We start from the raw sequence: 25340 nt of genomic DNA, 5'->3' as shown, positions 1-25340 counted from the left end.
TTTTTCTTTTATATCCAGATATTTAAAAATATGTAAAAATAGTATACTCTGCTAGTAGGTGAATAACATAGTTTAAGAGAAAATTTAAGTCAAAGAGCAATTAAAATCTTTACTCCTACTTTATTCAACACTTAAAATCTTATTTTTTAGTATATGTTATAACTTTCTTTTGCATCATTAATTTTTTTAAAAAATGCAATAATATCATTGAACAGTAGTGAAAAGTAAACCCTGCATTTTTAAATGGTCTGTTATAGTAATCATGTAACCAAGTAAGCCTCAGCCACGCTTTACAAAATTCTATTCCTCACGCTAAAAAACAAAACCTACAATTAAAAAAGAAGCAAGCAGTTTTGTCAATTAGCCAGAGTTAGAGGATGTTCTTTAAAAGTGGAGATTTTGTTGGATACACTAACAATATTTTACACTCATAAACCAGTCTGAAGCCTAAAACACAATTTCATTTATCTTTATATTCTAAGCTTTATAGTGTCACAGAAGGTGTCCATCTGTTCAGTTCAGATTGCTTCAAATAGTGAGTGGTCAGAAAGACTTAGATGATAAAGGTCAAAGGAGCCTCTTGACCCTGTGATACTTGCCAAAGCAATTGGAGCATCGGGACTGATGTACCGTTAGATACAGTTTGCTAAAGCAGGCTCTACTTTAATTGTTAATGATAGCAAGAATACACAGTAAAGTCATTGCTGAAAGAAAACAAAAAGTATCCAATATAGTAATTTATTACCAGTCAGTGGGTTTCCTGCACCAGGTTGTTTTACCCCTGCAGTGGTGAGAGAAAGCAAAAAGGTACTCCAACACTTAGCTGAAAATGGATGCCCTGCTGATACCCAGGATGTCTGGTGGCCCCATGATTGCCCGTGCCATTAGCTTGGTAATGTCATCTCTATTGTAAACTCAGCTCCCCATGTTCTTCCTGTGCATCAGCTGCAGATTGAAGCTTTCTCCTTTGTTTTCTATTTGTGCTGCCAATCACACTGCTCTCTACCGACCCTTTGGAGGGAGACCGTTTTTACTACTAACTATCTCCAGCAACCTAGAGCTCAATGGATCTAAAAATGAATGGCTGGCACTTTTGTTTACACCGTGTTTGATTTATGCATTATTGTGCTATTTGTTCATTCCTATTGTTCCACCAATGGTTTTTCATATCTTTGTAAGAGATATATATTTTTGTAACCAGTATATCCCTACCTGTTTGTAGTTTTCTATGAAATTAAGTCATTTGTTAAAAATGTTGAAATGTATTTGGTACAATATGAGCAAAGTCCATGTAGATCTTTTTCATTTAGTCAATCAATAAAAAAAATCCTTTTAAAAATAGTTATTGGTTTCTGTCAATGAAGGAAAAATTCCCATGAAGAAGTATAAATGAGCTCTTTTGAACATCAGGGTTTTTATTCGTAAAAATATCTTAAGATCAACAGTAGAACACTGAAAAAGGATAGATTAAAGAACAGATTTTGCTAATTGCAAGCACAGAGAAGGTGAAATTAATTTCCCTTCACATTTCTAATTGTATATGGGAGATGCAGATTGCATTTTTTTAATTTTTGTATGTGTTTGCTTTAAAATAGCACAAATTTTATAGAATGAGTAAAAATCAGTAAGTATATGGATTCTCCTACCTTCCTCAAATACTGGAGTTTCTTAAAGATTTGCTTCATTTTGTAACTGACAGATATCCCATTTTCCTCAAATCATAATAGAAGTTCATTCCTGAAATAATTATACAGAAAGCAGTATTAGCATTTACAATTAAACACAAAACATAAACCTGATTTTATTTTTATAACTAAGGATCTGGGTAGTGTATTAATATATTAAAAGCCTGTTGCTGGGTGTGGTTTTAATGGATAAAGTAGTCCTTCATACATTTGGTTTTATATATAAAATTAAATGACATGTTATAATTGTCTGTGGAAATTTTTTTTTAATTAAAATCTAAACATTTTAGGTTCAGTTATGCAAATTGGTAAATTGTTGGAAAGGGTGCAATTTTTTCTACACACAGACACATGTTTCAGCTTTTAATTTTACAAACATTATCAAGGATTATTCTAGACTAAAACTAGATATGTGAGGAGCTAGAAAGCTCCAGACCAGATACAGCCTCTACTCCACCAGTGCTTTTATTTTGACCAGGTTTTCAGCCCTATATTTGATTACTACAAAGGCAGTTTGGCGGGAAGTACGTCCCAAGCCGGCTCCCATCTATTTTAGAAACCACAGCACTTTTTGCTTCAAAACATCTATGGAGTTTATTATGCTTTCAAGGACAAATAGAGAAAGGCATTCAGAAAGAGAAAAAATGTTCCTAGTAACGCATTTCTGCACTGCGAAGGATTGTTTGATCCCTTGCAGAATAAAAGCCTTCTACTCAATAAATTTGAGTTATTACTATTAATTAATTGGTTAATTAATCTGTTTCTGGTATAGAGACCAGGCAGCTCATTATACCCCATGTCATAAATATGCATAAACCAAAGAATCTGTAAGTCAATAAATATCTGCCTTAGCTCTTAGTCTATTTTTTAGACTGAATAATTCTAAAGTGAAAATGATGTGAAAGTGTTTTAGCACTGAATAAATGCTAATTTTCTATTACATTTATTAGCTATTCTTTCATATTTTTCTCTTACTGTATTTTCTTAGAAACATCCAAAGGGCAAGGAGGCAGGCAGAAGAGGAGCTCACTCATCAGGCATGTGTGTCTTGTTAGGAAAATGACTGGTGTCTTAGGAAAGAGTGAACCAATGTGGGACTCTCCATCAACTAATGGAAACCTATAGTTTAAGGAAGGTAGCATAGTTCCCAGAATAAGCTGAATCTCAATGGTAAGCAGCCTTCAGAGACAAGAACATAGATAGGTAAAATAGCATTTAAGTTGTACTTTCCATGAAATTTTTATGTGGTTATGTGTATTAAATCAGTTAAAGGAGATGGCATGCCTTGATGTATTTGAGGGGGAAAATGTAAAAGCATTTCCTTTTCCTGGATATCATGTCAGTAATATATATAGTAACTTGACTTTTCAGGTATTGTGTATGTTGTAATTTAAGGCTTTTCAAAATACAGTGTAGCAGTATTGGTTTTCATGTATCACTAATGGATCCAGGGCGATATTTTAGGAAATGAGTGCTTGACAGTACAACGAGGACCCTGACATTTATGAATAGTACAGAGACTTCTCTCGTTCTTCAAACCACAGCCCTCTGTTAGCCTCTACTATTATGATACTTTTCATGTGTTTCTTTCTAGACTTAAAATAAAAACCTGTAAGCTTGTATGAATGTGTATAAATTTCTTTGTCACACAGAAATGAGATAATATTCTAGATTCTCATTCAACAAGTTGTTTTGTTAAGTCAAAAATATTTGGTCGACATTCTTCTGTATCAGTATATACGCATCTACCCTGGTTAGATTTTTTAAGCAAGTTTCCAATAAATACTATTTTAGTTTTCTCTTTCAGAAAAACCTTCATGGGGAAAGCTCTTTGGACTATATATTAATAGGCAGTCATTACTGGGTTCACTATTATTTTGTGTACTTGAAATTAATGCATAAATCCAATTTAAATGACAGGGATCAAAGAGAGGTGATTATTCACCTATAAATTGACTTAGGAAAATCATTCTAATTTATCCAATATTAAAAAATCTATGGATCAAATGATTTTTAAATAAAAAAGCAATAATAATGCTAACTTAAGTTTCAATAATCTACCATCCCTACTGTTATTTAGCTTTTTTTTCCTGGCAGTTTTAGCAAATGCCAAATCATAAAAAGAAATTTAAAGGGATTAAAATAGAAAAAATTACTTTTATTCAAATATAGTAATAGTGAATATGCTATATTTGAAAAAATGAATAGAACAGAAACCTAATAAAACACAAAATAAAATTAAACATAGCAGTGCCCAAAACAAAACTTATATTCTAACACAAAAAACACTAGTTGGTAAATAAAATGACTATAAAAATTTTCATTCACAATAGCAATAAACAATAGAAAATAAATAGGGATAAATTTAATAATAAATATGCAAGATCCATATGAAAACACATTCCAAAAATTACTAAAAGACATGAAAAATATCTTTATTTAGTAGCATAAAATAATCGCAGATGGAAAGCACGGTATTTTAAAGATTTCAGTAGTTGCAAATCTGTACGTTTAATAACAATAACTTGCAAAATCTCCCTGGTGGGTTTTTGGGAACTTCATGATTTAATTACAAAATTCATCTGGAAAAATAAACATATAAAATGAGCTAAAAAAAGTTAAAAAAAAAATAAAGAAGACTCTCTTTTCTCAGATGTTAAACATTATCATCTATCCATCTATCTGTAGTTTAACATTAGAGTAGTTCAAGAACAGACAAACAGGTAAATGGAAAAGAAAAAAGGGTTCAGGAATGAGGATTATATAAATCATAATTTACTCTTTGTAAAATATGGCACTTTAAAATCATAGAGGAAATTTAATAAGTTTTTTGTATAATTGAGAGTAATTTCTGGGAAAAATATAAAATTATATCCTACTCTCTACCTTTAACAAAAATAAATTTCAGATGAATAAAAGTTTTAAATGTAGGAAGACAGGTTACTGGAAGGAAATATATTTTTAGTAATTGTGAAGGGTCTAAGAGTGGGATAATTCCCAAAAGATATGTGAAATAATTACAGTTTTACTATTTAAATATTAAAAACCATATTTCAAAAACTCCAAACTATACATTTAAAGTCTAATGATACTTGAAAAATATTTATAATATATTCAACAGAGGATTAATACCTTTACATACAAAGGGGCTCCTGCCAGTTGATAAGGAAAAGATAAAGAGTAAAATAGGAAATGGGGCAAATATTAACACTTAAGTCACAGAAAAATGTACAAATAGTCATTGAACTTTTCTCACTAAAAACATGAGTATATATTTTTATATTCAGATTAGTAATTTCTATAAAAAGTGATGAACTCTTTAATGACATGACAAAATAATTTATATATACTCATTTTCTGTTGAAGTATGTTTTGAAAAACCTTGCTGGAGCACTGTCTGACAATTTAATCAACATTTTAAAGGCATATATTTTTTTCACCCTGAAATTCTATTTCATAGAATTTTTATAAGAACCTAAAAAGTGTTCCATGATTTTAGGCACAGTTATGTTCAGAGAAGGCACAGAAAATGGTGGTTTTCATTTGTAACCTATGGAGAAACGACTGAGGGAACAATTTGTCCTTTTTCAAAACCCCCGAATTCTACATCAGTAAGATTTTGTGGAGTCAGAGTTCAAAGTCAGGGCAATGACATCCAAGTATGCCAGGACCCAAGAGTGGGGGCACCCTAACTGAACTCTGGGTAGACAGGAACCCACACACTGGAAGCAATCTGTTAGGAAGCAGGTTGACTCTTGACTGACCCTGTAATTAGGTGCTTAAATGGGCGAGTGTTGTGAGGCACTTATTTTTCACTTAGGCGACAGTTTCTTAAATGAATTCTTCTGGTCACAAAGAGGTTAGAATGGGCTTTCGGAAATGTGCAGGACTAACACCCGGGAGCTGAATCCCAAGTTACCAGAAACAAAGGCATACCTAATTATTTTTTAAAATGTGCTGGCTTTTATTTTGTTAATTTTCAAAAAGACCTGGAATAACATATTAATCATTATGTTTTGGTTACTAGAGGGAGAATATCTTGAACTAAGTATATACATGACTCAACTGACCTGGCCCAATAAAGTCTTCTGTAAAAGATCTCATGTTTTACGAACACTTTAAAAAATTTTTTTAACTTTTTATTTTGCATTGGGGTATAGCTGATTAACAATGTTGTGACAGTTTCAGGTAAATAGTGTAGGGACTCTGCCATACATATACATGTATCCATTCTCCCTCCAAACTCCCCTCCCATCCTGACTGCCACATACATCGAGCAGACTTCCATGTGCTATAAGTAGGTATTTGTAGGTCCTTGTTGGTTATCCATTTTAAATATAGCAATGTGTACATGTCCATTCCAAACTCCCTAACTATCCCTTCCCCACTATGATTTCTTAACAGAACAAATTCCCGGTGGTATAATGCACAGAGGTTGACAGACACTTAGTCTTTTAGAGATTGCAGTGTGTAAATATAATGGTACTTATACATATGATGATGACAAAAGGTAAATGTTGAAAAAGAAATAAAAATGTAGTAAAAGAAATCCAAGAAAGGCAAGATTACAACTGGAAGAGATTAGAAAAGATTTGTGTAGGAAAATCTCGTGGGAAAATGAGATTTTAAAAGCAGTAGAATTTCTGTAGATGAGTGTTAGGACATTCCCAGCATGAGAAGAGACACAAAAGCAGAGGGGAAAAAAAAAAATAAAAGGGGAAGGCTATTTACTTACAGCAGAAGAATCAGGCAGCCAAGCACAGACTGCAAATAGGAGAGGAGACTGGGAAAGAATTTGAGATGCATGAGGTTGCGAGGTGCGTGCTTCAAGGACCACTGGTCTTGCTCACCACTGAGTCTTCCACATACAGCACGGCACCTGGCATGGACTAGTTGCTTAGTAAACATCTGATAGATGAATAAATGAATGAATCGTTAATAAAATGTGAAGAAGGGAACGTGGTATAAGAAACAGTAAAGAGAGGACTTCAGAAGGAAAGCATAATAACCAGATGTAAGCCTGGTTTATTGGGAGGATGTTGCTCCCAGGATTGTCAAGAGACAGACAGTCCTTAGTGAGGAGGCCAGCACTGCAGCAGCCATGGTTTCATATGCCTGTTTTGGAGCACAAATGAGACCTTCCTGTTACTTGAAAGCTAAAAAAAATCCTGACTTTTCAGTATGTTTCACTATAACTTGGTGAAACATGTGTACCAAAGGAAAAAAAATGTGATTAGGAAAAAGTATAAAATCCTTGGGCTTCCCCGGTGGCTCAGCAGTAAAGAATCTGCCTGCCAATGTAGGAGACCCCGGGTTTGATCCATAAGTCAGGTACATCTCCTGGAGCGGGGAATGGCAACCCACTCCAGTATTCTTGCCTGAGAAATTCCATGGACAGAGGAGCCCGGCAGGCTACAGTCCATGGGGCCACAAAATAGTTGGACACGACTTAGCAACAACAACTTAAAATCTTTGTTACAAACCTAGAAGGATATTTTATCTATTTAAGTTGCTGTTCAGTTGCTAAATTGTGTCCAACTCTGTGACCTTATGGACTACAGGCACTCTTGCTCAGATTTATATCCATTGAGTCAGTGATGCTATCTAATCATCACATCCTCTGCCACCTACTCCTCCTATAGCCTTCACTCTTTCCCCAGCATCAAGGTCTTTTCCAATGAGCTGGTCTTCAGATCAGGTGGCCAAAGTATTGAAACTTCAGTTTTACCATCAGTACTTCCAATAAATATTCAGAGTTGATTTCATTTAAGATTAACTGATTTGGTCTTATTGCAGTCCAAGGGACTCACAAGAGTCTTCTCCAGCACCACAGTTTGAAAGCATCTTCAATGCTTAGCCTTCTTTACTGGCCAACTCTCACATCCGAGAGGTTGGTGCTTCCTGGATAGCTCAGTTGGTAAAGAATCTGCCTGCAATGCAGAAGACCCCAGTTCAATTCCTGGATGAGGAAGACCCACTGGAGAAGAGTTAGGCCACCCACTCATGTTCTTGGGCTTCCCTTGTGTCTCAGCTGGTAAAGAATCTGCCTGCAATGCAGGAGACCTGGGTTCGATCCCTGGATTGGGATGATCCCTTGGGGAAGGGAAAGGCTACCCACTCCAGTATTCTGGCCTGGAGAATTCCACGGACTGTATAGTCCATGGGGTCACAGAGTCAGACACCATGGAGTGAGTTTCATTTTCACTCACATCTGAACATGATTACCATTGCTTTGACTATATGGACTTTTGTCGGCAGAGTGATGTCTCTGCTTTTAATATGCTGTCTAGCTTTGTCATAGCTTTCCTTTCAAGGAGCAAGTGTTTTTTAATTTCATGGCTGCAGTCACCATCTGCAGTGATTTTGGAGCCCAAGAAAGTAAAATCTGTCACTGCTTTTACTTTCCCCCCTTCTATTTGCCATAAAGTGATGAGACCAGATGCCGTAATCTTAGTTTTTTGAATGTGGAGTTTTAAACTAGCATTTTCACCCTCATCAAGAGGCTCTTTAGTTCCTCTTCACTTTCTGCCATTATGTAGAAGAATCATAGAAAGCAGAACAAAGGAGGAGGATTAGTCAAGTTACAAAAGAAAGGGAGAAAAAGGCTTGACTGGGAGTCTCTGCATGCCAACCTAGTGGAGTTGGACTTTATTGTACCAGCAAATTGGAACTTGTGATAATTACTTTTTTTAAAGTAATATGTTCAAAGCACATTTAAAAAAAATCTAGATTAGATTATTCTGACAGTGCTGTGCAGGATGAGTTTGAGTTAGGCAACTAGTAAAGATGTTATATAAAAGGCAATATGAAAATAAAGGTCCCTAGACTCAAATGGTGAATAGGTGGAAGGAAAGAAATGTTATGCAGATCCATCTCAGATGTACATGTTAGAAGATTTTAATTTTTCTTCAACTATAAGATCATTTACCCAGTATAAAGCCAATATGGATGCAGCAAAATAAAAGAATGTAATATTGATACATACTACAACATGAGTGAATCTCAAAAGCATCAAGCTTAAATGAGAGAAGCCAGATGCAAAAGTCCACACACTGAATGATTTCATTTCTATAAAATATCCAGAAAAGGAAACTTTGTTGTTGACAGAAAGTGTATTAATGGTTGCCTGGGAGAGTGGATGGGAATGGGAGCGGCAGCAAATGGTTACATAGGAGGTGATGAAAATGATTTAAAACTGAGTTGTATTGATGACTGCACAACTCTAAATTTACTAGAACCTCTGAATTGAACACTTATGGCAGATGAATTTTATGGTATTGCATGCAAATGGCAGTTCAATAAAGGTGTTAAGAAAAAAATCAAAAGTTATTGTTAAAGCATGAGCTTGAAGTTAAAATGATCTGAGTTTGAGTCTTGGCTCTACCAGTTGTTATCTGTATTCATTTTGGACGAAAACACGAATCTACTTCTTAATAGCCTCATCTGTCAGAGGTTACAAAAACCTGTACCATTACTGTTTTCTAAGGGTTTATGACTAAGTTTGTCTTAAATTTAGTCCTGGGCATAATAAGCTCACATGGTAGATTTTAAATTTATAATTATCAAATGAAGAATATTATACTGTTGACTTAAAATTATTTGATCTCAAAAATGCATTTTCTACAAAATGTATAATCTTATTGATAAAGTTTGTGATTTGTAAGTTATAGAAAATGTGGTAACAGACCCAATTATGAGAATCTATTCCTCCAGTTTTAATTTAATGTTTTAAAAGTTTCAATGTAGTTAGTTTGGACATTCAGTTTAAATATATATCTTTTTAATTTAAAAGATGATCTTGCATTTGCTATTACAATCACTTATATTGAAACTAATTGTGTTTTGGTATGGTAGATCACGTTATGATTGAATTTTACAGACATTTTCAACTTAATTTCTGTAACTCCACATGGATGGTGAAATGCTTTAACTGAGATGTTAACATAGAAAATTTTCACATTTATTGACAAAAATTGTGATTAGAAGTTGAATGATACACCACTTTGCTCAAGACTTTAATGAAAGTTTTACACAGACTAAGTAATAGTAGAGTGTAACTTAAAGCCAGGCCACATCAGTGGATGCACTGAAGCACTACAAGTAAAACAAGCAAGCAGCCCAAAGTCAGGATGAACTGTATTCCCAAAGTTTATAAATCGGTCTGCTCAAAGATTTGATTGCATTTTCCTGGAGAAACATTGAAAACAAAGACTTTAAAGTTACTTGGTTTCCAGGCCAGCTCTCTAAAGCTCCGTTAGCTCATGGTGTTAAGGATGTGTATTATTAACAGCAGCATTTCAAGCTCTACCAAGTTGCCCTTTTTAGTGCTTTTGTAAGACAGTGTATTTCAAATTCTTACCCAAGGAAAACAGGAATTCCAGTGCTTTCCTAAATGCATGAATGTAGGGTTATAGACAGTTGGGTAAAATGTTTCCTGGGCACTATTATCGTTTTGATAAATGAAAGGGCCTACCTAGGTTTGCTGTGTAAGGTGAGTTCCTCTGAGTTGAAATATACTCTTATGATATATTTCACAGGCTGTTCCCATAGACTTATTCATGATAGTTTTCTTTTTTTTTTTTTAAGGTTGGCATTTTTTTTTTTTTTATACTTTCTTTTTTTTTTCTTTTTTTTTTTAATTATTATTATTATTTTTTTCCAGTGGGTTTTGTCATACATTGATATGAATCAGCCATGGATTTACATGTATTCCCAATCCCGATCCCCCCTCCCACCTCCCTCTCCACCCGATTCCTCTGGGTCTTCCCAGTGCACCAGGCCGGAGCACTTGTCTCATGCATCCCACCTGGGCTGGTGATCTGTTTCACCATAGATAGTATACATGCTGTTCTTTTGAAACATCCCACCCTCACATTCTCCCACAAAGTTCAAAAGTCTGTTCTGTATTTCTGTGTCTCTTTTTCTGTTTTGCATATAGGGTTATCGTTATCACCTTTCTAAATTCCATATACATGTGTCAGTATGCTGTAATGTTCTTTATCTTTCTGGCTTACTTCACTCTGTATAAGGGGCTCCAGCTTCATCCATCTCATTAGGACTGGTTCAAATGAATTCTTTTTAATGGCTGAGTAATATTCCATGGTGTATATGTACCACAGCTTCCTTATCCATTCATCTGCTGATGGGCATCTAGGTTGCTTCCATGTCCTGGCTATTATAAACAGTGCTGCGATGAACATTGGGGTGCACGTGTCTCTTTCAGATCTGGTTTCCTCAGTGTGTATGCTCAGAAGTGGGATTGCTGGGTCATATGGCAGTTCTATTTCCAGTTTTTTAAGGCATCTCCACACTGTTTTCCATAGCGGCTGTACTAGTTTGCATTCCCACCAACAGTGTAAGAGGGTTCCCTTTTCTCCACACCCTCTCCAGCATTTATTGCTTGTAGACTTTTGGATAGCAGCCATCCTGACTGGCGTGTAATGGTACCTCATTGTGGTTTTGATTTGCATTTCTCTAATAATGAGTGATGTTGAGCATCTTTCATGATAGTTTTCTAATATGTCTCTGCTGTATTTTAAATACAATTATTACATTTTCTTAATATTTCTAACAAATTCTTTCTCATTTATTCATTTTATTTTACTTTCTTCCTTTCATATTTTCTTGTTCATTTTTGTGAATACTATTCTCTCAATTTCTCTGATTTTTTTTTTCCAGTCCATTCCAAAGCATTGATTTCATCTGGAGTAAATCTATGCATCGGTGCTTATTTTTTAACTGTCTTTCTATTAGATTTCCAATGTTTTAGAATTTTGGTTTATAGCCTCATTTCTAGAGGACATTTTTTCTCTTGGTTTTTGTGGGTTTTTTTGTTTGTTTGTTTTTTGGTGTATTTTATTTTCCTCTCTCTGTCTATATATATGCAACTAACATTCCCTATTAGTTTTACTATTGTCTCTGTCTACCTTTTGCAAGGTCATTAGTCCAGGATGAAGTCTGAACTATACTGATACTAAGTATATTTCTGTCTAATTAGAGAGCAAGCTTGTGCCTTGATTTAGTTACAAGTTAAAATTGTTCTAGGCTAGGTATCTTCCATTGATGTTAAACTCAGGGGCTGAACTCTGAAGCCTTGCAACCTGCTTAAAGATCTGTTGCTAGAAAGGCCTGTAACTTTACCTCCACTAAGCACTTTGTCTTTCTGTCCCATTTTGATCCAAAATAAACAAAAGACGTTTATTTTGTTTTTGAGCTTGTCAAAAACCTTTTAAAATTTCTTTTTAAAAAATATGTCCTTCATTATTGGTATCTATTTGGAAGAAATAACTCTGTCCAAAGTCTAAACTTTGCCATCTTGACTAGATGTCAACTTATCCAAAACCTCTAGGATTTGTTAGTTACAAAATGAAAGTAGCTATCTGAAATTTTTAGTAGCAAAGATGTAGGCAACTAGTAGCTTCTTTTGTATACATGTATCATATTCTCTGCTTTTGTGACATGAGTTTTAGGTCATAAAGTCATCTACATTTTAGATTTGTTTCTCAGAAAATTTGCTATTTCAAGAAATTATGTTACCTTTTCTGTAAAATTTATCACATTGGTTAGTCATGTAATTTCTCAGTGATAGTGTTCAATGCACAGATACCACATTTCCCCCCATCATCTGTACCATCCTTATTTGAAAAAACTCCCATTATCACAAATCTTTTGATGTGGATATTTTCCTTTAAGTATAGATACATTTTCTAGAATTCCTAATATATTTCCTCTGAGAATTAACTAGAAATGCATCAACTGGGATTTCTCTCTTTTGTTTATTTAAAGAATAGGGAAAATTTAGAAACTTACAGAGTAACCAGACTGTAGAATCCTTGTATATTTTTATAAGGTTTCTTTCTTTTTTTTTTTTTTTCTTGATCTGCTGCATGGCTTCATCCATACCTAGTTATCCAGGAGTTGTTAGCGTGACTCATCACTATAGGGTCATTCAGATGTCATGGAGGAAGAAAACTTTCCCTTGCCCTTCTAGATTCTTCTGGCTGACCTAAGAATTAAATTGACATGAGACAGATTAACAGGAGAAAATAAAATTTGATTTTGTAATTACAGAAATCCCAGACACATGAGAGGGTCAGAGACAGGAAGGGAAAATGAGGTACATATGCCATCCTGAGTTAAGGAGGAGGATAGGACTCTGGAGCTTTCAAGGACAGGAAGGTCATTCACAGGATGATAAGAACAGCACATGAGTGGTAATTATATGTTTGCCCTGCCATAGAGATGGGGCCACTTAGATAAAATCTATCTCTGGTAATGACTTTTTTTCTGGGAAAATCCCCAATTTAAATTCTTCTAGTTAAGAGAGAGAAAAAGGTTTCTCTGGAACCCTCAGGGTCTGGATAACCTTTACCTCAAAATAATCCTCCCGCAAAAGTGATACATTTTGTGGATGCTCATTCTGAACCCTTATGCTGTGCTGTGTTTAGTCGCTCAGTCATGTCCCACCCACTGTTTGTGACCCTGTGGACTGTAGCCTGCCAGGCTCCCCTGTCCATGGGATTCTCCAGGCAAAAATATTGGAGTGAATTGCCATACCCTCCTCCAGGGGATCTTCCTGACCCAGGGATCAAACCCAGGTCTCATGCATTCCAGGCAAATTCTTTATTTCTGAGCCACCAGGGAAGCCCCAAAATACAAATTACTAAAGTTTCTTTTCTTACGGAATCTATTGTACATGCAGAGTTCCTCATTTTTTACATAACTTATTAAATTATGAAATGAAAATGATACGCCTAGGAAAGAACTGAAGGAAAAAAAAGGATTAGCAAATACCATAGTTCCTGTGATTGGAATGCATAAAGTAGAATGTAGCCTACCAGTGGTCAGGAAGACTGTAGAGCATGGGTTGATCTGCTGAGTTAGCTGTTAACAGGAGTAAAAACAGAATTTTAACTAAAAAGTAAAATTATTAAAATGTGATTTATATTATATTTAATAAAGTTTAGATTATAATTGTATTCTATATTAATTCTTTAAACTTATGTTATGATTACAATTATATACTAATTATTTAAAACAAAATTTGTTTTGCATATTTTTAAATAAATTTCATGTTACATAATATGTTACCCTTTACTTCATGTTTGAATTTCACATTGAATAATAGTTATTTTAAAAAGTGTTTAAAAGATAATCAAGTGTTTCACAGGCCTCTCATGTTACAAGATTTGTCATGTGAAGCATCTTAATTAGTTTTGTCTTCTTCAGTTCTTAACTGGTCTTTGCTGGATTCTTATTAGTCAATGACACTGGGTCTGACTCAGGTAGTTCTGATATCCCTGTCTGGATTTAGTATAATACTCCATTTTTAACAATATTTGCTATTTACTTTGCAATCAGATTGTATTATTTGATAATCAGTCAGAGCCTGACTAAAGAATATTAGAAATGGAGCAGTGTTTGGGTTCTAATTTTGTAAGTGATCAGCTCATTGGTAAATATTTTCATATAATGATGATCTCCTTATACATTTCAGTGAATATAGTGTTTCGCAAAAGGACTGCTTAGCTAATCTGGACCCTTTGTCTATCTTAGAAATAATAAATAAGACTATTTCATTTTTGAAAAAATTAAGTTGATAATATCATCTGAAGGAAAAAACAAACAAACAAAAAAGACGAGAATCCTGACTTGGCTATTTACCAAATAGGTAACTTTGAACAAGTCACTTTACTTCTCTGTCCCTCATTTTCCTTTGTTTAAGGGGAAGGGGTCAGATTAGATCATTTCTAAATTCTTCTTGCTCTAATGAAACTAAGTATTTAAAATATTTGACTGCTATCATTTATATGTTTTCTCACTTAGTATTTAAATATTTGTATTAGGTATTATGGCACAAAAGCATAAGAGTGAGCATTTGAGCATGGTTTTAAGCATCAGTTTTACCAGATGTATTTGCAGTTGTTGCAGTTTGGGCAGGTCAGATTCTTTTATAACAAACTCAGTGGGGGATCCAATATGTTTTCAGGAAAAAGTTTTATCAGAACATGTTGTTAGACAGTGCATTTCTACCTTCAAAGACAGGGTGTAAAAACAGCCTTGTTTAACAATTTTGTCTTTCTGACTCAGAAAAGGGAAAGGCACAAGCTGAACACAGTAGGATGAAGAAAAAAATAAATGGACTTTTATTAATAAAGATGTTAAATGTATACCTTCACATCTATTACATTTTTTTTCCTCCATACTTTTGGGTTTTTTCTTTTTCTTTTTTTTTTGGTTTTCTTTTTTCTATGTACACTGGGTTGTTAAGGGTTTGAATTTTGTGTTGTTGACTTCAGTTTTACTTGTCATTTATTCTGGGTTCTTGCTGCTTGTAGAAGAATAGTTTTTGCCTGCTGGCCATCTGGGATTCTACTTGCAGACTTTCTGACTCAGTAGCTTTTCCCCAAATCTGTGTGCTTCAGACAAAGAGCTCAGTTCTCTGTGCCTCTTTCTTCTCCCCACCTGCTGTTTAGAGCATTCACATGTAGATATACCACCACCATTTCACTCCCCTGCCTCACAAAGTTCAGAGGTTGGAATGGACCATTGTCCTGAGTGCCCCCCTCTTGCTGTCCTGATTGTAAACCACACCTCCTCTCTCGCCTCAACCTGAACTTCAGAGAGTAAGACTAAATGTGATGTGATCTTGGGGAAAATACCAGCACCTTCTTGTGCTTGCAAAGCCTGGACAGCACAATTTGAGAAATTACTGCCAAGCAATCAGAGAGCATTCTATAAATAACGTGTGAACTAATAACTTAAAATTTGTATTTAGCCCTCACCTTTCAGTGACTTAGACTGAATGAAATACTTTTGTATTTGATTACTTGTTCTAGACTTTTTATTATAACAAGATGGGTAAATGTTTCTAAACACTTCTGTTGTAATGATGTTTACATATGCTTTGTCATTCTAAATATTTATATTTTTACACAACATCATTCAGTCATGATTTACCGTTACTGTAGTTTACTGTTAATAGAATTCTTATCTGAGGAATATATTTTATATAGGTAGCATATAAATATAAAGAAGTTTAAGAAATACCATTACCTTTACTACACATTACTAAATATTGTACATGCCCAATTTATGATATATTAAAGCTCAGGAATTACTGTTATAGGTATTGATTGTCATTCTGTGTTACTTATGCCCAAAAAATTGGTAACTGTTATTTTTAAAGTCCTTTGGTGACACGACTTAAAAAATATACTATTTTTTCGAAGATTTTAAAATGTTCAAACAATGATGACAGGCTAGAATTAGAATATTTAATCATTTTAGTACATTCAAATATAGCAGTGGTTTATATATCATCCAATGGACTTATTTTCAAATGGAAATCAACTTTTTTGTATGCTAAATAAATTTGGAATAACACTTATGATTTAAAAATACTATAAAGTATCCAGTTACTCTTGAGACTTAAGGTGATCATTTTAGGGACAGAAATTTAGGATTTTTGTTTACAGCAGTATAATGGGCCTGGTGTGGCAGCATGGATCACAAAATATTGCCAAAATCATTGCTATGATTTTGACTGTCGCAGTAACTGAAGAAGTCTATATTATAGCTTTGGGGAAGTAGAAGTGTACACAAGGACAGAACCCTGTCTTCACCCTACTTGATTACCCCTAATTCAAAAGAAACCATGGCTATAGTTTGTGAATAGGTGACTTCCTTGCTTTATACCCCTTTAGGGGTCATAAATGTTCTTTGAATAAATTTGAAACTCAACAGAGCTTGCAGGGCTTCAGTGTAATCTGGCTCCTGTCCTGCCGGGCTTATTCTGCATTCCCATATTCTACTCTGGAGCCAAACTAAAACCTTCACCGTGCATACTCCCTGCACACTTTCTCATTCCTCTTTCAGCCGTCACTCTAGGGGGGTTCTCATTCCCTTGCTTTTGCCTGAAATACTTGGTCTCCCACTTTCCTTCAGTTCATTTCTCCTTAATATTTCATGTCTCAGTTTGGTGTTGCTTCTGCTGAGACTCCTACTGGTATTCTTCAGGCTGAGGTGTCTTTTTCAGCCCTTTATAGCTTCCAATATCTTTTCCTTATTCTTCCCTTATCCAAGCTGTGTGGTTATTGCTTGGCATGTCTCTCTCCCCTCTGTGGGTAAAGAATGTGAGCTGCATCCATGGAGATGCTGGGTCTTGCTCTGTATTGGGTAGATAACACCTCACACCAAGTTCTATCCAGTAGGCATTCAACAAGGACCTCTTGAGTGACTGCTGAATGAAAGAAAACCAGGGATAAGCCCAAAAGATGGAACTTGGAATGGTACCCTTCAGGAACATGAAGTAGCATCTCAATTAGGGGAGATGATACTGAATATTTTTAAGATTCTTGATACATATTACCACAATGTTTTTTAAAAAAGGTTAAGGACATCTAGATCTTATCAAAGTTCAGCTTGAAATGAGCAGTCAACAGTTTGGGATACTCTACTTTCTGTTTGTTACAAATTTGTGAAAACTTTAATTGAAGGGATTGAAACCAGTATAGTACATGAAATTTGACACTTATTTGCTTTTTATTGAGACAAATTGTTTAAAAAATATTTCCCTCTGTGATATTTTTATCTTCTTTTACCATTTTTTCTCCTGAGATGAATATTTTCTTAATTAATTTTTGTGAGGTCTGTATATATCCATAATATTAACCTTTGATCATTTATGTTGAGTTGGTTTTCTTAGCTTTAAAGTTTAATTCGATTCATGTACTTTTTGGAGAGAAGCATATATTGAAAACCTTTAGAATGCCATATCTAATATTAGCATTTTCTTTGGCAATTTATATTGCTTTTTTAAAAGAGCTTTTGTTTACTATAGTAAAATATAAATTTTTGTAAGAGTTTTAAAAACAGGAGACATAAGAAATCTCTGCAATTTTGTAAATCACATTGTACTTTTCAGATTTAGATATTTTCTGTCAACAATATATGTGAATTTCTTGCTGTGACATTTTACAACAAACTCTTTTAAATATCTATGTAATGCTTTAATGTGTGCATATACCATCATGCTTTAGCCAAATCTCTATTATGGGATGTTTGTTATTTTCAACTTATTGATATAGAAAATTCTACAATGAACATTTTTTTCATATAATTTTGTACATCTTTGTGCTTTTCCCCTTAGGATAAATTATTTCTAATAGAAATTCTGCATCCAGGGGTGTATAATAGTTTAAGGCTGTTGATACATTTTGCTCACTGTCTTCCATGAAAGAGATATCAGCTTACATACATCATATAGTGTGTGAGAGTGCCCTTTTTTTGTTCCATTATTGAAGCTGAATATTTTAACTTTTAGTACTCTTTACAAACCCCTCTTCAATCTATTTGTGAGCAAATAGCCTGCACATCAGTACTGATTAATTCTCTAAAAATAGTGGATAAAATATTTCACAATTAATCCTTAAAAATAATACACAGCTTAGTTAAAAGGAAAGTTAAGGAAACTCTTCAAGGTTAAAAAATAAGGTGAAATCACAAATCTAGACAGATAGAGGGAAAGCTGAAAGACATCTGCTAATTTCTGGGGTCTCTCAACTTGGATTTTAACCACTCTATACGTAATTAGGGAGTGTTCAGGTCCAGTATATTGATGGGAATTTGGGTTGGAGACCTTTGCACAAATTCATTATTCTCTTAGAGCTGTATGTGCAATTAAAAAAAAAATCTATTCCACAAAAGAAGACAATATATTTCTTTGTTGGGTTTAGCCAAGATGGATGGGGGAAAGCAGTTTTGCCTGAGAATTGATAACCTGAACTTCACACAAGTTCACGGTTAGGATTCACATTGCAAGGAATGAAAAAAATCTTAAACTGACATTTTTATTTAAATAGGGGCCTGCTGGTGGTACCTTTGAGTACCTGGCAGTCAAAAACACAACTCCTCTCTAAGAAGAATGCATCTTTTACCCATGTCTCAAAGGATTCTCACTGATAATGTTTCACACATACACATACTTACAAAACACATAAGGAAATAGGAAAGCATCAACAAAATAAGAGTCATATTCACAAAGATCTTAAAAATTGTAATTATAGATACAGCATGCAAACAAAATAAGTATGTTTTAAAAAAATAAAGGGTTTAGAAACATAAGGAATAACTAACAGACTATAACATGATGAATTTGTCGAATAGAACTTGTAGAAATGAAAAATGTAAAAATCAAAATTAGAAACTCAGTGGGCAAATTAAATGGCACAATAGAGACAGGTGAGAAGAAAACTGGCTGATCAGAAGAGAAGTTCTTAAGTCACTGCCCAGCATGTGGCAGAGAGACAAAGAGACGAAAAACATGAAAGGGGATTGAGTGACAAGTATTAATAACTAATCAGAGTTTCATAAGGAACAGAGAGAGAAAATATTCAAAAAGACAAATCTGAGAACCACACAAAATTAACAAAAGATAGGAATATTCAGATACAGTGTAAGACTGGGGCAAAACATCCACGCCAGAAGAATCAGAGTGATTCTGTGTTTCCACACAGAATATTAAAGACAATAAGATCTGAAAAGCAGCAGAGAGTGCTGCCAGATGGAGTGACAGACTATATCAACTGCCTATGTGACATCTCAACAGCATCAAAGGAAGCCAGAAGACGGCAGAATAATGCCTTAAAATGCTGTGCGAAAATAAGGTTAAATAGTATACTCCATGAAACTATCTCCTGAGAAAAACATTATTTCACTGAAGGGATCAACAAATTCAAAGTTGATTCTCTGAAAAAAAAAAAAAAATTAAAATCGACAAACTTCTAGCAAGAAAGAAACAAAAGCAACAAAAATAATAACAGAAATTAAAAGGGACCCATAGTTATAGGTGCTATGGAATGTTTAAAAATTATAAGTGAAAAATATAAACATCATTTTAAACAGTTATAAAACTTTCAAAGGAAATTAAGCACTGTCTAAATAAGTGGGAGATATAATTTGGAGTTTAAAAGAATAGAAGACCATAGAAAGAACAGGATAGAAGAAACTACCCAATCAGCTCTTAAAGTCTTTTTGTAAAGCTATTATACAGTGGAGTATTGTGCAGTCATCGATAAACTGCTTAATGTCCCAGGAAACACAGATCAGTGAGAAAAAGAAAAATTCACAAATAATATTGAAATAATTGGATGTCAAAATTTTAAAAAACATGAAAATCATTTCCAATTGCAAATCAAACACAAATATGAAAGAGAAAAGTATTAAAGAATTTAAAAGTTCTGTGCACCTTTGGTGAAAAATAGGTAAATACTTTTATATTCTCTGGATAGGGAACATTTTCATTTTTATTTTTAAAGAAGACCCCAAAAATATAATTTTTAAAGTAAATATTTCACAAATTTGATAGTATTAAAATAAGAATTCAATATTCATCTGAAAACATTATTAAAAATAGTGAAATGATAAGCCACAAATAGAGAAAAGGGGCTATATTTTTTCAAGTGGTCATGTATGGATGTGAGAGTTGGACTATAAAGAATGCTGAGTGCTGAAGAATTGATGGTTTTGAACTGTGGTGTAGGAGAAGACTCTTGAGGGTCCCTTGGACTGCAAGGAGATCCAACCAGTCCATCCTAAAGGAGATCAGTCCTGGGTGTTCATTGGAAGGACTGATGCTAAAGCTGAAACTCCAATACTTTGGCCACCTGATGCAAAGAGCTGACTCATTTGAAAAGACCCTGATGCTGGGAGAGATTGAGGGCAGGAGGAGAAGGGGACAACAGAGGATGAGATGGTTGGATTGCATCACCGACTCAATGGAAATGGGTTTGGGTGGACTCCGGGAGTTGTTGATGGACAGGGAGGCCTGGCGTGCTGCAGTTCATGGGGTCGCAAAGAGTCGGACACGACTGAGTGACTGAACTGACTGACTGACTGATTTGGACCAAATAACCAACAGATTACTACCAGAATGAATATATAAACCTGAAAGTCAATAAAAGTCAAAAGAGTTTATAGAAGCCATAGGTAGACATTTTATAGAAAAAAATGTGAAAGGCCAATGAAATATTGCAATGATAATTAATGGTAATAATTAAAAAATAAAAATTTAAACTAGAAGAAATAACTTATATCCCCCATTAACAAAAATGAGATCCTGTGTTAGTAAGGATGTAGAACATGGAAACTCTTTACACAGTGGTACTGAGACTTATAAATTGATACAATTATTTGGGAGAAGAATTTGGAAAAATCTAATAGAACTGAAGATATGCATATCCTATAAATGATTAACATCACTCTAGAAACTTTTACAAATATGCACCAGAAGAAAGTCTTTACCAGAAGAATATTTACTGTGCCTTTTTTCTTTTTGTAACAGTAAATTGTGAAGATAATTTAAATACCCATTTAAATGAATAAACTGCAGTTATCATATAGTATAATAATAATACTTTACAGCAGTAAAAATGAAAGAACTATAGCTGTAATTATAAAATATGAATCTCACAAATATAAAATTCAGCCTAAATAAAGCAATTAGTGGAAAATTCTAAAGAGCATAATCATATTTTTATGAAAATTAAGAATGTGCAAAATCAAATAGGTCAATTAGGAATAGATATAAATATGAAATTGAAGATACTGTTTACCTCTGACAGTTGGCAGGGATATAGAATCAGAGGAAGTTCTAGTTTTTTAACCAAAATAGGGAGATATTATTGATATTATTGTAACATTTAAGTTACATTATTTGCTTAAAATTAAATGTATAATGGGCTTCCCAGGTGGCTCAGATGGTAAAGAATCTACCTGCAATGCAGGTGACCTGGGTTTGATCCCTGGGTCAGGAAGATGGGAATGGCTACTCACTCCAGTATTCTTGCTTGGAGAATTCCATGGACAAAGGAGCCTGGAGGGCTACAGTCTATGGGGTGGCAAAGAGTCAGACATGGCTGAGCAACTAAAAAAGAAAAGAAATGTGTAGTGCATACAGAAAAAATAAAGAGAACATGGGACAAAAGTGTACAACTCAATAGTCACAAAGTGCATACCTGCATGATCACTACATCAAGTAAAAAAATACTTAGCACCCCAGAAATTATGGCATCCCTACTCTCCAAATGTAACCACTATCCTTATAGACTTATTATCTAAGAAAGCTTCCTTAAACCCTATTGCTTTGTTTGTATTTTTATTTTTTTTAAATTTAGCAGTTAAATATTTTGTGTCTGGCATCTTTGGTCAGCATTGTATAGGTGGATTCATACATTTTATACATGTTATTGAATGTCTATAGTTCTTTCATTTTTCATTGTATATGTCCCCATTGCATGAATATATCACAGTGTCTGTTTTCCACTGTTGATAGACCTGTAGTTTGTTTGTTGCCTGCTTGCTTGCTTAGTCTCCTTCAATCAGGTCTGACTCTGTATGACCCCATATTCTGTATCCTGCCAGTATCCTCTGTCCGTGGGATTCTCCAGGCAAGAATACCGGAGTGGGTTGCCATTTCCTTCTCCAGGGGATCTTGCTGACCCAGGAATCAAACCCAAGCCTTCTCTCTTCTGCATTGCAGGCAGATTCTTTACCCTCTGAGCCATTGGGGAAGGTTGCTTCTAGTTTGGGGCAATTATGAATAATGATGCTAATTAGGTCTGTCCATATTTCTTGGTATAAGACATTGATAATCTTAAAAAACTAAATGTACGGTTTATACATTATTTGTATGTATTAAACATTACAAAATAAAATAATGTAAGACAGTCTTTTTGCTAAATTAATAGGTAGTAAATGATATTTTTATCCTAATTTTACTTTTTGATTAGCATTTTTTATATTTTAATTTGAATGTTATTATTTGTCAGTTGATATTGATGTTATTTGCCCATTTTTCAATCTGTATACTATTCTTTTACATTTACAAAGAAAAAAAAAGTGCTATTTAAGTTTGTCCCCGTTTTGGTTTTTTACTTCAAAAAATTTTAATGGTTTTTAAAATATTCTTTTTTTATATTTTTAAATTAAATATACAGTCACTACAAAAATTTCAAAAAACTAAACCAGAAAAAACAAAACCCCTAAAGTATAAATAAACATCATTTTAACCCCCTCTTCCCAATTAACTGTTGTCACCATTTTGGTAACTATCCCTGCCTGTTCCTTGTGACTATATACACATATATGTTTATGTTAATATATACATATATTTATATATTTATGTATTATAGCAATCTTTAAAACTATCTATATATGTGTACACACATGGTTTAACAAAAAGGATTTTTTTCTGCCCAATAGAACACATTTTCCCCCATAAATATATTTGTAACCATCATTTAAAGATATTTGATTTCATTGTTCATGGTGTATTCAACAAACATTTATGAAGCCCTTAGTAACAGTGTATAGTAGCATTATTTTATTGGCATTGGGAACAAATGGATGCACAAAGCTCCTGCAGTGGTGGAAGCTGAATGATATTTGGGAAAATATACAGTAAACAAGCATTTCATATAAGGCAATAATTAATACTATGAAGGAAAAAATGCAAGGAAGAAGATAGAGACACGGGGTACTCAAGGAAGACCTCTAAAAGAGCTGCAACAAAACTGAACTGTGGGAGCCCACTGTGCCAGTAGTTAGGGCAAATTCATCTCAAAGTACAAGTGCAAGTCCACAAAGGAAATCTTTAAAATTAAAAAAAAAAACTTGATACTAGTTAACATTTTAGATTACTTATAATTATAATTATTATAATTACTTATAATTATTATATTGCTTATAATTATTAAAATTCTTAAAAATTATAAACAAATTTGGAGAAACCATTTTTGTTAAAAGACTTCCTCAGTTCTTGCAAGGGTTCTAACTTTTCTGCTCCTTAATTTTCCCCTGTTGTATGTTTTCACGGCTACAGTGATAAGATGATACATGAGTGTATCCAAAAGGAAGTTAATCTGATGCCATCTTACTCTTTAGGCTTAACTCATATTTCTTTAGGGGAAAAAATAAGTTTTAGAAAAACAAAAGTTTTCAAAATAATTAGAATATAGAATGTTAATTTGGAGGGGAATTTTTATAGCTAAGACAAAAAACTGAAATGACTTGCCTTTAGTTGTACTGATACTTAATAATTTATTTTTATGCCATTTTAATATCATGGAAACATTAATAAAATCACTTAAAAAATAAGAACTTTGACATACATTTTTAAAATCTCCCTCAGGTTGCTGATGCCAAGTCTTTCTCGGGACCTTTTAATGTCTTGCTTGTGAAGACAAAATGGAGTAACATTGGCTTTCATATACTTCTTTTTGATCTGGAAAGCCTTGTTGAACTTTTGCTGCCGACTCCAATCTGTGATGTTGACCCTTCCAATTCATTCTACTGCAGTGAGATTCTGAGAAGAGCCAAAAGTACAGTAGAGAAGACAACATTGACATTGAGAAGAAATAAAACTGTCTGTGGTCCTCTATCTATGGAGGTACATGCCAAGCCTGTTGGTGAAAGCCCAGCCCATGGAGATAATGCCATAAAATTATCAGAAGAAAATGATGGTATTAAAAAGCAGAAGAAAATAAAGAGCTTCAAAAAGATGCACCCTAAGCAATCAAAAAAAGTCGATGCCAACCTCACAATAGACACAGCTAAATTGCTCCTATCTTGCCTTTTGCCATGGGGAGTGGATAAAGAATTAGATAATCTCTGCATTAAGCATCTCAATATTTTAAAGCTTCAGGGTCCTGTTTCTTTAGGACTTGCTGCAAATGAAGATCACTTCTCATTGATGCTGCCAGGTTGGGATTTATACAATACTGAAATGAAAAAAGACTATTCAAAAGTGAATTTATTTTCTAGAAAAGTTTTGGACTTGTCAGATAAATACACTTCCACTTTTCCAAATAACTCCGGGATGCCAAAAGGACTGGAAAATAATTCTGATTCTTTGCAAGAGTCAAACACTATAGTTTATTTATTGAGCAAACTATTTTTAGTTAACAAGTTAGTTAACATGCCCTTAGAACTGGCATATGGAATGGACAGGTAAGACATACCTAGAGATTTTGACTTTTCTTATTTAGGATATTAAAAAATTATTATTATTTGTTAAATTTAGCTCTCTAGCCTCCCTCATTTCTCCTTTTCTTGTTAATCTGGAGGGGAAATTTTATAGCTAAGACGAAAAACTGAAATGACTTGCCTTTAGTTGTATTGCTACTTAATAATTTCTTTTTATGCCATTTTAATATCATGCAAACTTTAGTAAAATCATTTAAAAAATAAGACTTTTAAAGGAAGGGAGGAAAGAAGGAAAGAAAGAGTAAATAAGCAACATCTCCTTTAGCTCAAAACACATTTAAGAAAATCTTCCATTTAATTCTTTGAGATTGCAAAAAAAAAACTTGGCAACAAATCTGTATATTTTAAAATTTATTCATCCAGCAAATATCCATTGCTCTCATAATATGTTCCAGAAAATTCACAGTATTGGATGCTGAATTGTTCAATAGATAGGTAGAATGATAGACAGATTCACACACATTTGAAATCCATTGTGCTGTTGCTGCTGCTGCTGCTGCTAAGTCACTTCAGTCGTGTCTGACTCTGTGTGACCCCATAGACGGCAGCCCACCAGGCTCCCCCACCCCTAGGATTCTCCAGGCAAGAACACTGGAGTGGGTTGCCATTTCC

General features: G+C 34.0%; 1 protein-coding gene across 1 annotated transcript in view; it reads left to right on the top strand.

Annotated features, from left to right (window-relative positions):
* Positions 1-25340, top strand: part of WDR72 (WD repeat domain 72) — a 182387-nt gene that overhangs the window by 71068 nt on the left and 85979 nt on the right. The window contains exon 14 of the mRNA XM_061158235.1: positions 23875-24692. Within this exon, the coding sequence (XP_061014218.1) occupies positions 23875-24692 (818 nt within the window). The remainder of the gene's footprint in view (positions 1-23874; positions 24693-25340) is intronic.

The sequence above is a fragment of the Dama dama genome, chromosome 12, assembly GCF_033118175.1.
Source record: "Dama dama isolate Ldn47 chromosome 12, ASM3311817v1, whole genome shotgun sequence".
NCBI classification, from domain to species: Eukaryota; Metazoa; Chordata; class Mammalia; order Artiodactyla; family Cervidae; genus Dama; species Dama dama.
This window is presented reverse-complemented; position numbering and strand designations above follow the sequence as displayed.